This window comes from Chinchilla lanigera, unplaced genomic scaffold, assembly GCF_000276665.1.
Source record: "Chinchilla lanigera isolate Chin_1 unplaced genomic scaffold, ChiLan1.0 scaffold00200, whole genome shotgun sequence".
In the NCBI taxonomy this organism is placed as follows: Eukaryota; Metazoa; Chordata; class Mammalia; order Rodentia; family Chinchillidae; genus Chinchilla; species Chinchilla lanigera.
Window position 1 is genome coordinate 416252 of NW_004955601.1, and position 15350 is coordinate 431601.

At 36.7% G+C, this 15350-nt stretch overlaps 1 protein-coding gene and 1 pseudogene across 4 annotated transcripts in view; both read right to left on the reverse strand.

Annotated features, from left to right (window-relative positions):
• Positions 1 to 15350, reverse strand: part of Rpgr (retinitis pigmentosa GTPase regulator) — a 54500-nt gene that overhangs the window by 17480 nt on the left and 21670 nt on the right. For 3 of the 4 annotated variants that reach the window (XM_005414820.2, XM_013510073.1, XM_005414821.2), the window contains exons 10-14: positions 11271 to 11456; positions 9878 to 10040; positions 4695 to 4792; positions 4311 to 4376; positions 1215 to 2108 (exon numbers count right to left, since the gene is read on the reverse strand). In XM_005414820.2, the coding sequence (XP_005414877.1) occupies positions 1215 to 2108; positions 4311 to 4376; positions 4695 to 4792; positions 9878 to 10040; positions 11271 to 11456 (1407 nt within the window). The remainder of the gene's footprint in view (positions 1 to 1214; positions 2109 to 4310; positions 4377 to 4694; positions 4793 to 9877; positions 10041 to 11270; positions 11457 to 15350) is intronic. The other variant, XM_013510074.1, reaches the window with a different exon arrangement.
• LOC102029346 lies at positions 11629 to 13859 on the reverse strand (annotated as a pseudogene).

Consider the following 15350-nt stretch of genomic DNA (forward strand, 5'->3'; position numbering starts at 1 on the left):
TCTTCTTCCTCTCCTTCCCCCTCTTCCTCCTCTCCTTCACCCTCTTCCTCCTCTCCTTCCCCCTCTTCCTCCTCTCCTTCACCCTCTTCCTCCTCTCCTTCACCCTCTTCCTCTCCCTCACCCTCTTCCTCCTCCCCTTCCCCCTCTTCTTCCTCCCCTTCCCCCTCTTCTTCCTCCCCTTCCTCCTCTTCCTCCCCTCCCCCCTCTCCTTCCTTCCCTTCCTCCTCCCCTTCCCTGTCTCTTCCCTCCCCTTCCTCTTCCCCTTCCCCGTCTCCTTCCTCCCCTTCCCCCTCTCCTTCCTCCCCTTCCCCCTCTCCTTCCTCCCCTTCCCCCTCTCCTTCTTCCCTTTCCCCCTCTCCTTCCTCCCCTTCCCCCTCTTCTTCCTCCCCTTCACCCTCTCTTTCCTCCCCTTCCTCCCATTCCCCTTCTTCTTTCTCCCCTTCCCTCTCTCCTTCCTTCCCTTCTCCCTCTCCTTCTTCCCCTTCTCCTTCCTTCCCTTCTCCCTCTCCTTCTTCCCTTTCTCCTTCCTCTCCCCCTTCTTTATCCTCTCTTTCCTTCACTTCTTCCACTTCTCCTTCATTTTCTTTTTCCTCCTCATCCTCCCCTTCCTCCTTTTCTTCCATTCCTTCTTCCTCTTCATTCTCCCCTTCATCATCTTCCCCCTCTCCTTCCTCTTCCTCTTCTCCTTCTTCTTCCTCCCCTATTCCTTCCTCCTTTTCTCTTCCTTCCTCCTCTTCCCCCTCTCCTTCTCCCTGTTCCTCCTTCCTCTCTCCTTCTTCCTTCTCTCTTTCCTCCCCGACCTCCTCTCCTTTAGCCTCTTTCCCCTCTCCTTCCATCTTTCTTTTCTCCCTCTCTCCTTCCTCTTCTGCCCCTTCTCTTTCTTTTCCTCCTCTCTTTTTCTCCTCCTCTTTTTCATCCTCTCCTTGCTCCTTCATTTCTCCTTCCTCCATCCCCTGGTTTCTTTCTTCCTGGTACCCTACCTCTCTCTCCACTTTCTCCTGTTCTTCATCATCTTTTTTTCCCCATTCCTCTCCCTCTTCTAGATCCTTCTCTTCCTCATCCAGGTTCTCTATTTCTGCTGCTCCATGGTCTTTATGCCCTTCCTCCCTTTGCCACTGTTCTACCCCTGAGCTACCCTCTTCACAGATTTGATCTCCTCCATTTTCAGGCCCATCCTTTGCCTCTTCCCCTGACTCCTCTTTGCCTTCACTCACCTCTGCTCTGTCTGTATAGGCATCTGACAGGCTCTCTGCTTCCTCTTTTCTTCCTCCTTGAACCTCCACATTTTTCTTATGTGCCTCTATCATTTGCTCCATGTCTGCAATTTCTTCTAAATCCTCTGTTTCTTCCTGTTCCTCTGGTATCATTGGCAAGTCAGTATACTTAAAATTATATTGGGCCACAACACTTGATGTTCTGAGTTCAAAATTAAATTCTTGTTTGTCCAACTGTCTTTGGAGCCACAAGTTGTGGTCAGTTTCCACTTCATCATCATTATCTTCACTACTAAGTAATATTGACTTGGGCTGCTGGAAACTGTCATGCTCCACATAACTCTTGGGTTTTTCTATCAGTTTTCTTTCACTGTAAAAGATCTCATCTTGCTTCCTACTTTTACTTTCCTTAACAAAACCCTTATTTTCTTCAGTTTCAGTATTCATGTCTTTATCTGATAAATCACCAAATAATATATCATATTTTACACATTTTAGATTTTCTTCCCCTTTTCTTATATCATTCAGACCTGTCACTCCAACCAGCTCAGTTTTCTTCTCAGAGATTATTTCTTCTCCATAATTTTCTTTTTCTATTTCTTTATCATCAAGTTGATCAACACCACTCTTATTTTCATCACTAAGTATCTCCTTTTGCATACAGTTTTCATTGGTGTGGATCTGAGGCCCCACCTGGTCTGAGCCATTACCTACTTCCTCATCGGAAAATGCTTCCAAAGTCTCAGCTGCTTGCTTCATGAGGATCCCTTTTGCTACCTGTTTATATGCTTTCCCTTCTTTCATTTTTGATATTTCTTCATTTTCGCATGTATTACTATCATCACTTTCAGTACAAGCTGTATGCTGCATCAGTTTCTCAACTGTGTCTTGTTTCTGTAAATGTTTTGAAGTAATTGTCATACTAGTATTCATAGACAAAAGTAACATCATCTATAAAGTATCTCTGTCAAGATTTTACATTTTTATAGATTTTACTAAGAAAATAAAAATGTCTACTTTTACTAATCATTTTGTTGAGGTTTTCTTTTCATTAGGGACAATCTGTACCACTCTCTACGTCTCTGGAAGATCTAATTTTATAATATCTAATTTTAATAATATGCATGCATTTACCTTTCAATTTGTAATACCTGCATTAATTTCTTCATTACTCACAGTACCACTAATATTTACCTCTGCCCCTTAATCTGAATTAATCCAGATATATGACTCATTTCCAGACTGTTTTTGCAAGATTATTTTTAAAAATTTATATTGTTCTTGCAGCTCAGTATGTTTTATACCTTCTGTACCATTTTTACTTCATTTGTAATTTTATTTCATGAACCCATGAAATTCACAAAATTAAAGAAAATAAAAATTTCAAAAATAGCTGATTTCTACAGAAAAACTAAAATGGAAAGTATAAACATTTTAAATTATATAATAAATAATAATGAATGCATTTTTTCTAAGCAAAATCTTTATATGGGTTTCACATTTTGGACCCTCTTCCTTTTATTATAATATGTTCATTATAATAACTTGAGGATATGAAAAAAGTCACTACCAAAAAATATTCAGGTAAAATGTAAGATCTGTATAAAAACTATTAAATCAAATGTTAAGGTCTGAATAATACATTACCAATATGAAATAATTTCCTGTTGAACAAAATACAACAAATCCAAATTGCTGACCAAATTTTGCAAGCTAACATACCCAAAGATCTACTAAATTTAGGTCTCTGGGTGATAAAACTACTAAGTAGAATTTATAAGTTGTGATGAGAAAGGCCTATAAAGAGGTTTATCTTTTCTCCCAAGGAAATTATTAAAACAGGACAAGTTACAAATTAACAAGCTAACATATATTATTAGTATGGTAATAGTGTATAACAAATCTCTTTAACTCAGTAAAACAAGCCTAGCAAAGTCTAAAAGGAAGGGAAATTTTTAAAATGAGGGAAAAAAAGGATAAATTGGAAATAAAGCTTTATAAATGAAGAGGGGAAGAGAGGTTGAAGGAAGGGGAGGGAAATGGGGGAAAAAAGAACAACTAAGACATATCATGTACAGGTACAAGTTCCCTATGATGAATATAATCACTATGTATATCTAAATTCTACTAATAAACTTAATAAAGATTATATATATATATATATATATATATATAAATGGAAGTGCTTTTCTTTTCTATATGTTCTAGTTCTGTTCTTTAGAGTCTTATAACTTGAAAGTTCTTTCCAAAGAGATAGTCTGTTCAACTTTCAAAATTCATTTCTAAATGTATGTGCCTTTCCCTAGTATAATAAAGTAGCCCAGAAAAGGCAAAGAGGAGAGTCACAAGAAATTTAGCAAGATTCTCTTCCTTTTATTGCTTTCAGTTTTTAGGACTTGTAATAATAGCACATGCACCAGCAATGTAATTAAATGTTTTTTATAGCCTTTCTCCCTCAATTTACATTTTTCTGCTATGTTTTCCTAATCCCCAAACTCATCATTTCTCTCCACTGGACCGTAAGGCCAAGAAAAAAAACAATTTCAAGGCAGGTCTTTATCTGTCCAGGATTGTGGAAACTAGACTATTCCTTCCTCTTGCTATTTGTTATTAAGTAAAGGTCTCTCTCACTCTTGAGCAATCTTTAATTTGCAAGTTTACTTTAATCATGTTTCTATGCTATTCATTCCTTGATAAAACCCAATCCAAAAACTCACTAAAACAATAACATTTTAAACTAGAAAAAAATGTTAATATCATCCAGGAAAGTCAACCTAGTATCACTCAAAGTCATACTCTACCAAAGTCAGACAGCCACTCCGATAAACAGTAGCCTCTTTCTATAAATAGGAACTGCAACTGTAATCTATTGCTTGAAAAAAAAAAAATTCCACCAATGGAATTCTATCAATTTTGTTGTATCACAGAAAATACATACCAACAGAACAAGCCATATGGAGGTCATCTACATTGTACTCTTCTATTTTTTCAATTCTAAAGTAAATGCTTACTTTTCTCGTGTTCTCTGCAGAAATCTTTCTAAGAAAAATAAACTGTTCTTAGTCATTAAAATAAAAACAACTCTCCATATTATACCTTTTGTTTTTGAATTGGCGAAAATTGTAATGACTTGTCACTGGAGCTCAGGCTCATCATATGTGTCTGAAATAAATAAAAGTATATGTTACAAAATAAACAGACGATATGGATGATTATATATGCAAGCATTATACATATATATATATATAAATATATATATAATGAATGCAAAACTATTCAGATAGTAATATCTCTCGATTGCCATCCTGATGATGTGACAGAAACAAATCTTTTGTACAAATTATACCTAAATAAAGTTGGTTAAAATTAACGAAATGAAATAAAAAGCAGCTACTTAAGAGAATACAGAAAGCAAACACACAAACATGATGAACTAAAATTAAAATCAAATTACTATCTAGATAGATAGGAAGTTATTACCATATTTAAGACATCAGTAGTTTCTCCCAGGCTTTCTGAACCTGCCGATGAAGAATTTTCTATCTCTCTGTCTTTTGTCACTTTATCTTGACAAACATCTGAATGATTAAAAGGGAAAAAGGAAATCCAGATTTCAACAGGAAAGGAAAAAGGAAATATACAAAAAATAGAAATTATTTTGTAATACAGAGCATGACTGTCATTTTTACCAAAGGTCCTTTAAGCTCATGGTAGGAGTTGAGCAGAAGTCATTCACAGTAATAATATGTTTTTAAAACGTTCTGAAAGTTTCAAAACTTAGAGAACAATGATATAACAACTGCTTCATTAATAGGGACAGGTAAACGCTATTCCTTTGGGATAAATACTACATAGATATTGAGCACTGGGGGTTAGCTCTCCAGATACTGTTACCTTGAGTAACTCCCCTTGCACACTGTACCAGGTTGATATCTATGTGTATGGTGAACTTAAGAATGCAAACACACTGTGATGTCATTGTAGCTTTAGTCTTGGTTACATGCATGCATATTCTCTCTCTCTCTCTCTCTCTCTCTCTCTCTCTCTCTCTCTCTTTCCGTCTGTCTGTCTCTCTCTCTCTTTCTCATCTTTTCCTCTGGGGGAAACTGTAAAGAGAGAAGCCTATGTGGTGAGGATATGAAGCCTACTGTCAATGGCCATGTGCCAGTCGAGGTTACAGATAACTGCAGCCCTATCTGACAGTATAACTGCAACTCCATAAAAGCCAGAACAACTCAGCTAAGCTTTCTAGGACCTGTCACAGAAAATTCCAAGTTACATCATAAAGCACATAATTAAAAGTCATAAGTTCTATTCAACATTATATTTTTCTCAATTTCTCACTATATCCTTTTATAGCACTTGTCCTTTTATTGGAGGGGAGCTCCTTAATGAAGTCTTTGCTAAAAACGGTAGGCTACAATGATCTTTCTCTTTTAAATTGATACAAATGAATGAACAAGTAGTCACTGTCTTAGTTACTTTTCTCTCACTGCTGAGACAAAATACCTGACACCCAAAGTTAAGGAAGGAAAGGTTTATTTAGGCCATAGTTTGTGGAGGTTTCAGTCCAAAATTATCAGGCTCCAAGACAGGGTGGTGTGGCAGAGGTTGCAACAGTTCATGTTGGCAGAAGACAGCAAAAGCAACAAGAGCAAAAAGGAGAGGAACAAGCCTCTTTTCCGACCCTTATACTGTATGCAGGCTACCTGCCCTAGAGCAGGTGTAGCACTCACACCCCCACTAGACAATGAACCAATCACAAACTCTAGACTCAGCTGCCTCCAAAAAGCCTGCCCCCATGACAGAATGAGGCTTTGGGGGTACATCCAGACACAAACCATACTAAGCATTTAGTGCTTATTCCGTGTGTGGTAGGTAATATGGAGAAGTAACAAATGCTAATTATTTCGTTTTTATTATTTATATTTAAAGTGTACAACAGCTGTTTATATATATATATGTATATGCATAGTTAATAAAAATTAGCAGTGCTGTCACTGCCAAATATTATTGAACTTAGAGCCTAAAAGGGAATGTACAATACATGATATAGGGGAAAGAGAAATCAAATGCAAACGTTTGGAATCAGGAAAGCTTTCACTACAGAGGCACAAAGAGTAGCATTCTAACAGATAGGTAAAAATGGAAGTGGAAGAGGAAAAAAATGAAGCCCATTCACAATAAAGCAAAGGAGCAAGGAAAAAAAAGGACACACAGGGAAGCAGCTTATGTTGAAGGCTTTCCATGTGCCAGTAACACAGCCTCATACACATTAGGTTAACAAGAAAAGTCAGTATTGTTTCATTTTACAAATTCAAGAAAATAAACTTCTTTGACCTTTCTGGAGTGTCAATCTCAGATCTTTCTGACTCTGCAGCCTATATTCTTTTCAGTAAGTCAGATTCTAAATTGCTTAGTTTGATCAAAATTGGGTCAGCATATATTTTTTTCTTTAAAAGGCCACAAGTAAATATTTTAAGCTTTGTGAGCCACACAGTCTTGACTCGATCTCTAATAATGTAGCATGAAGTAGCTATAGGCAGTATATGTTACTGCTTGGTTCCAACAAAAGTTCACGTACAAAACAATGTGGATAGCTGGATTTGGCCGATCAGCCACAGTGTAGAGATTCCTGACTGAAATAAAGGTTACAGGGCAAAGGTTATGGAGAGATTAAGCCAAAAAAGCAGGTGAGAATGTTACGAGAAAATTCTCACTTCTTTTCATAAATATCAGCTATTCTCTGAAGACAGTGGAGCAGATAGGAATTGAACTGCATCTAAGGAACAGTAACATGGAAAATGTTACACGGACAGAATACAGAAGACAGAGAACATAGGTTTAGAAAACACAGTGTAATTCATTTAAGCTGATGGCTTTGTGTCAGAGTTGACTGAGAAAACAGATGTTACCAAACCTGATCTACCCGATCTTACCAAGAAATATACACAATTATCTACATTTGCATCCAAGTTCTAATTTTCCTGTTAAAATATAGGGCATCTTTCCTGTTACCGAAGATTACTCTGTATGCTAGCCTCTTTAGTCTTCTGAGAGCTCTGCATCTTGTCTCCTGGGCTACCGAGTTGTCCTGGATATTTCCACTGGCATACAAACATGCTCCAATATTTCTCACCACTGACCCTACAGTTCCCTTCAGCTTCTAGCCCAGATGCCTGGGCTACCTTATGGCCAAAGAGACAAAATAATGATCTAGATACCCGTCTCCTTTTCACTTTCTCATTGCCCATTCATGCCTCAACTGTTAACCCTCTGGCTTCTTTCTGAGTCTTCCCCCTGGAACTGCTCTTGTTGAGGTCACTGATAATCTCTACAATAGCAAATGCACAAGGTACTTCCTTGAGCTCTTTTTCTTAATCTTTGAGCAATACTTTGCATTCATCACACTATTCTCTAATTTCCCCCCTCTCTCATTCACTGACAAGACTGATACTAACTAAAAGAAATCACCAACAGCATGAAGAGACAACGCACAGAACGGGAAACAACTTTCACCAGTTATTCCTCAAAGAACTATTATCTAGAATATGTAAAGAATTTAGAAAAACTAGATCCTCCAAATTTAAACACCTAATCCAAAAATGGGCATCCAAAATGAATAATAATTTTCAGATGAGGAGATAGAAATGGTAAACATATGAAAAAAATGTTCAACATCACTGGTCATTCAAGAATTGCATATTAAAACAACACTGAGATTCCATCTCACCCCACAAGGTGTGGCTATCATCAAGAAAACAATCAATAACAAATGCTGGCAAGGCTCTGGGGAGAAAGGAATCTTTCTCCACTGTTGGTGAAAGTGTAAGTTGGCACAACCAATATGGAAATGAATATGAAGATTCCTCAAAAAACTAAAACTAGAGATTCCATTTGATCCAGCTATTCCCCTTCTTGGTGTCTTCCCAAGAGTTAAAAGCATCATACCACAGTGATATATGCACACCCATGTTTACAGCAGCATAATTTGTAATAGCTAAATCTTGGGAACAGCTCAGATTCCCATCAATGGATGAATGGATAAAGAAAATGTGTTTCTTGGGGCTGGGGATTTAGCTCAGTGGCACAGTGCCTGCCTGGCAAGCGTGAGGTCATGAGTTCGATTCCTGGTACTGGAAAAAAAACAAAAAAAAATGTGCTTCTTATATGTGATGGAGTACTACTCTGCCATAAAGAAGAATAAACTTGAGACACTTTTAGGTAAATGGATGCACTCTGAGACCATACTTTTAAGCAAAATAAATCAGATACATGTTTAAATACTACATTGCTTCTCTTGCATGAGAAACCAAAAGTGTAAATAAGGACCAAAATGGATGATAGACATTGGGAAGGAGGAAGAAAATGTTCAAATCAGAAGGAGAACGGGGAGGGGGGCAAGGAAGGGAAAAAGGGAAAAAAGAGAACAGGAGAAAAACATGGAAACAAAGCTGCTGTAAATAAGGAGGGGAAGAAGGACTGAAGAAAGGGTAAGAGACTAGGAAAAAAATAATCAAGAAATATGTACAGGTACAAATTCCCTATGATGCACGTCATCATTATGTATATCAAAAATTTACCAAAAAAATTAATTTAAAAAATAAAGGAACTGTACAAGAACTGTAGGTCAGATGCTGGAAAGTGGTTCATTACCAGACTCTACTTATACTTAATGTTCAGTTCTTGTGGCTTTCTCTTGTCTGAGGTCCCGTGCTTTACTTTTCAACATTTTGCATTTTTTGGCATAGTTTCCTGATCTCAGAGGTACTAAAAATGATCTGTGCCATGGGTCTTAATCCCTGATGCTCAGGTTGTATCTTAATTCCAAACCTGTTTCTTCTGATCTTATGGCCCTGCCTTTCTGTCCTGCCCTACCATCCAAGCAAATAACCTTCAGTAAAATAGAGACACTGCTAAGACCCACCAATGTTTGTAAACAACATTACGTAGAACAAGTGTATAGCAGGAACAGTTGGGATTATAATTTAAATCAAGAAATCTATATCTAGCAATGAGGTAGAGGTATTAATAATCATAGTTATTAAGAGGTTTTTAGAGGCCCTGTGCCCAATGCTAAGTATTTTACACGCCTGATCTCACTGAATCCTCACAATCACTTTCTGAAGCAGGCATTATTAAACTCATTTCAAAGATAAGGGAAATGAGGCCTAGATTAAGTTAGCCACATAGTAAAAGTCAGAGCCGGATGTAAGCCCAGATCAACTGAACTCCATAGCCCATGTTCTAAACCACTATACATTAATATCTAAGTATGGAATTTTACATAGGTCTAGGAAACCTGTGTTCAAATACTCAATCTCCTCAAGCCTTGCTTTTCTCATTTGTAAAATGAAGACTATAACTCCCACTGATTTCAAGCAGTTGCTTCAGGGCTTAAAAAAGACAGTATAAAGGAAGATCTCATTAATATCAACCAATGCTATACAGACGTACTGTTGTGGTTACATGTCACCCTTAGGGCCACCGACAGTGCTTTCTTTTTTATAGGGGTATTCCTAGACATGAATTGAAATGGGAGATTTGAAGCTCTAATTAGGGGAAGGACAATTTAATGAACTGGAAAAGAATTTTAAGATATACATGAAAGCAACAGGAATAAAACACATATTTCTCCTGAAAGGCAGGGTAGCAAATATTACCTGGCTCAAGTGGCTCCATGGAGTCAAAGCTGCTTTTCTTTGAGAGCTTACTCACAGACAGACTGCAAGAGACTAAAGCGATGGAAAAAGAAGAAGGTGCTGTGGCAGTCTCCTCTAATGGAGGTAGTGTTCGTATCATCTGCATAGGATCTGGGGATCTGTCCTTTAAAACAAATAGGTTAAATAAACTGTCAGATGACATTATATATAATACTGGCATAAATTTCCCTGCAGTTGCTAAAAATATTTATGAGAAAGACTTCAAAGTCTGCCGATTTTAAAAATACTTTTCTTTCGGTTTTCGTGGCCTTTACACTGAGCTACATCCCCCACTCGTTTTTGACACAGGGTCTTGAGTCAATAAACTTCCCAGGTTGGATTTGAACTTGTGATCCTCCTGCTTCAGCCTCCCAGAGTGCTAGGGTTACGGCATGCACAACCACGCCCAGCTCATTTATTTCTTAACAATCCCTAAGAACTCAAATACATTTTGTTCTGTTGTCTCTGTATCTTAGTTACTCTAAACTATCTTTCACATATTGGAGAATAAATGTGTGCATTTTCCCTGCAAAACAAAATACTGCTTATGAGATGTAAATAGCACTTACAAAACACTGATAGGATATTCCTCAACCTTTCCATATGTACCTTTTCATAGTAAAAAGCTAGTTAACTTTCTCACTTCAAAAGGGATGAGTTTTAGAACTCCAAGTAATTTTCAAAAATGGTATGTCTCCTTTAAATATTATTTGGTATTTTCTTTTTTTAAAAAGATGTCAGTGAAATTGTAATTCAGAGACTCTAAATTTAATTGAGAATAGTCCCTCTCTCAAACTGAAGTCCTTATTTGTTACTCTTGTTTCACTGATTATGGTATATAACCTTCCACTGCTCGTGAGGCCTAATTAAAAGATAAAAGAATACACCACTAGGCAAGATGATTATGTCCTAGAGACCTAGTCTACAACATAATGTCATGCTTATATTAACAATACTATACGGTACAACTAAAAATCTGCTCCATGGGTAGATCTCATGTTAGGTGTCCTACTACAGTAACAGAGAAAGTATGTAAAAAGTTAGACTTGAAGTCAATCCATATACAGATGAAAAAACAGCAGTCATCCTAAGACGATAAAAGGGCCTATAAAAGGATGCCTTGTATAGTATCACTGTCTGTAAGTCAAGGTTATCATAATAATATGAACTTTGTACTTTGTGTCTTTAGTGACTTAACTCTAAATTCTCTCTAAAAGATTAAAAGCCTTCAAGTATAGTTACTTTATTAGCAATTATAGCTAAAAATACATTTCTTTGATTTCAAAGAAACTGGTTTTCCTTCACATTTTCTTCACAATGCTAGATCACACTATTACATAGGCCACAACCCTACCCGCTCTCTTCGTCGCAGACGCGCTGATAAAGTTCTAGGCAGTACATTTCCTGAGGTCAGGTTTTCAGAGGGCAGCAAAGTAGCTGCAGGTAGGCAAAAATCATTTGTTTGATTGAAGTCACTTCCTCCCACCACATTAATGCGTGGAGAAGCAAAAACTAGCGTTTGGCATCCACCACAAGCAACCTGCAAGCATAAATCCAAAGAAAATTTAATTGACATAGACGTCAAACACAAGTGGGGTTTTTTTAACAGCTATCAGATCAGCTACACCTCATTTACTTACTGGCAGACTTCTTACACTGACTCATAAATTATCTCTTCTCACTTCTTTTTCTCTTCCTCCCTCACCCTCCTGCTCCTCTTCTTCTCTCTCTCTCTACCCCTATCTTTCTCTCTCCACACACATGAATTAAAATATATAACCTCTTAACACTGAATTAAGGGCCAGGGATATAGCTCAGTGGGATAAGCGCCTGCCTGGCAAGTGCAAGGTCCTGAGTTCAATTCCCAGTACCGCCCCCCCCAAAAAACACTGATTAAAAATTAGAGTACATCTAATCCACCATTTGCTTTCAACTTAATATAAAAAAATTACTTATGTTCATGTCTCCTTACAAGTTAGAAAATGTTATATTTTATATAGGTGCAACACTAAAAACTTGAAAAAACACTTCTGAGACGTTCTACTGGGAAAAATGACCCAAGGATAAATCAGTCTCTTGGGATAATCAAAGCCTTCTATTTGTTTGGTTTTTGTTTTTGTGGTACAGGGAATCGAACTCAGGACCTTGCACTTGCCAGGCAGGCACTGTGCCACTGAGCTATACCCCCCAAAGCCTTTTCTGTTACATGAACATTTTCTAAGTTTAATGCTTAGAATTCCTTAGAGGAAAATGTACATATCCATGATGATGGAATAATGAAAAATGAAATAAATATTTAAAGAATTTTGAAAAATAAATGAACTTAAAGAAAGTACTGAAATAGTATTTTTAATATACAAATTCTAGCCACTTTTTAGTGTTCTACCTGGTGGTATAAAAACAGCATATTCTTCACCTCTCCTTTATAGTATTTTCAAATTTAAAATTTCCCTAGTTTTTCATAACTTTATAAAATTATTTTCCCCATCATACTATAAGTCCAATGAAGAGTGGTGCATGGTAGCACATGCCTGCAATCCCAGCATTCAGGAGACTGAGGCAGAAAGAACATGAGTTCAAGGCCAATCTGGGCTAATCAGCAAGTTCAAGGCAAACCTAGACTACATAGTGTGACCCTGCCTCAAAAAAATTGTTTTAAAAAGGTATAAGCTCAATAATGAGGACTTGATTGGTCATTTTGTTCACTGCCGAACACTTTGTACGCCTAAATGCTTTGTCTGCTTTCTTGCACATAGACTGCTTTCCTTAAGTGGTTGTCAAATAAACCAATGAAAGTGTTCCACAGTATGAGACAATGTGTCTTTGAAGAAGAAATACTATCATGACCAAGTAAACAGAATTTTCACAAGTCTATAGTATTTTTTTCTAATAAAAAATTATATTTACTTAGATATAATCAAGATATCAACAAAACAGCTCCAACTTTTTCTTTTGCAGTTACAGAGTGGTATTAATTGACAGAATAAGAAATATTTTGCATAAGCTGCATCAGAAATGATTCAAAATGAAAAAACTATCATACCCATATATAACTAATGTGGGCTATGTATGAACAAAACCTTATTTTAAATTTCCATGCCATTTTACAACCTCCATACTTTGTCAGGCAAGGTTAGCGGCTATTCCAAGTATCACAAGGACAGGGCTACCTAAACACATATTTGGGAGTGTGTTAACTATACAAAACACTGTATAGTTTAAAAACGAAGTTTTACATTTTAATTTTTTTCCTTAAAAGGAGGGAATTGCATGGGGAGGGTGAAATGCTTTACAGACCAAAAAAATGTGCTAGAAGCAACAGATTCATCATTGTCATCTTTCCATCTTCATTTCCTCCTCATCCCCCTCATCTTCCTCCTTGTCCTTTTTTCTTGCTTATTCAGCCCTGATGACTCCCTTTTTTGCTTCATCAGGTTTTCCTTTAGCTCAGTAATCAGCAATATCCTTTTCATATGTTTCCTTCAGCTGAGCAGCTTTCTTTTCACAGTTCTTCTTGTCATCTGCAGCACTGATATTCCACATCTCTGCAATAATACTAAAGGACAGGCTGGGATGCTCTCATTTGATTTTTTGGTTGATACTCAGAGAAGAACAAGGTAATAGGTTGCTTCCTAGGAGTAATATGGTTCTTGGCCTTTTTGCTTTCCCTATAGGAGGGATAGCTTTTCATTTCTCTTTCAAAATGGTCCTTGTCTGTTTTTGCCATGTCTTCAAATTTTCCTTTTTTATTATTGGGCATAGTCTTCCACCTCGCAGAGCACTTCTTAGGAACTGACAACTTGATAGAAGCATCTGGATGCTTGTTATGCTTTCCTTGGCAAGTTTGCACAAAGAATGCATATGATAAAATTTTGCCTCTGAATGTCTTAGGATTTTCTATGCCTATGTTTACTTGTTTTTCCTCAAAAAGGAACAGAGTCATCTAGTGATGTGACTCTGTCTCTATGGAGCTCCCTGTACTACAATAGATGTGAAAAGTCTACAGTTCTTAACTGGCAAAACTATTAGAAACAAAAGAGAGATGGTGCTGATGGTGATGTGACACTGAAATGATACATTCTTATCTGAATAATATTTAGCCAATAAAACATTTTCTTTTCATTTTTGTTTTTATCACTACATGTATGCAGTACAGAATGATTACAGTCCTCATAGGAAGTTGGTACAGTACATGTACATAACATATCTAAATTCTTTTTGCTTTTCCTTTTCCTTGCCTCTCCCTGTCTTCTATCTCTTGGTTCCCTTCCCTTTTGCAAAAGGTATATGTCCCTATTTCCTATTACCTATCTTTTATTTGGCTCTTTATTTAAGTGTTAAGCTTCTCATATAAAAGAAACCATTGATACTATATTTAAGCTTACATGTCTGATTGATTTCCTTTAATATTATGATCTCAATGTACATCCATTTTCCTACAAGTGACACAAACATATCCTTCTTTATGGCAGAGTAGTAATCCATTGTGTATAAATACTACATTTTCTTTATTCATTCATCTCTTGATGGACATATAGATTTAGCTTTAGCTTTTATGAGCTGTGTGGCCATAAACATGGTTGCTTAGGTACCACTGTAATATGATGTCTTTAACTCTTTTAAAAAGATACCTAAAAGGAGAATAGGAGAATAGCTAAGTCAAATGGAATTTCTATTTTTAGGGTATTTTGGTATTTTTTGTTTTTTGAGACTAGGTCTGGCTTTGTGGTTCAGGCTGGCCTAAAACTCATGGGAATCCTCCTGCCTCAGCCTCACAAATACTAGGATCACAGGCATGTACCACCATGCCTGGCTTCTCTTTTTAGGTTTTGAGCAACACCCATTCTGATTTCCACATTGGTCATACTAATTTATAGTACTACCAACAAAGCAGAAAAACTCCTTAATCCCACAGCTTTGCAAACATTTGTTATTATTTGATTTCTTGATGATTACCGTTCTTTCTGGAATAAGATGGAAACTCAGTGCTGTTTTCATTTGCACCTGTCTAATGGCCAGAGATATTTAACATATTTTCATGTATTTAATGGCCATTTACACTTCTTCTGAGAAGTATCTATTCACTTCAATTACCTATTTTTTGACTGGGTCTTTTATTTTGGGAGGTCTAATTTTGAGTTCTTTATATATTCTAGATATTATTCCTCTGTCCCAGGAATAGCTGGTAAAATTTTTTTCCTATTCTGTAATTGTCTCTTCACTTTGTTGGTTGTTTCCTTTGCTATGTAGAAGCTTTTCAATTTGATGTGATCCCATTTGCTGACTCTTAAAGTTATTTCTTGTGCAATTGTGGTTCTGTTTAGAAAGTCCTTGCCTATGATTATGCCTTCAAGATTTTTACCTACTTTATTTGCCATCAGATAAAGTGTTTGTTTTAGCTTTTATATCTTCGATTCATTTTGATTTTAGTTTA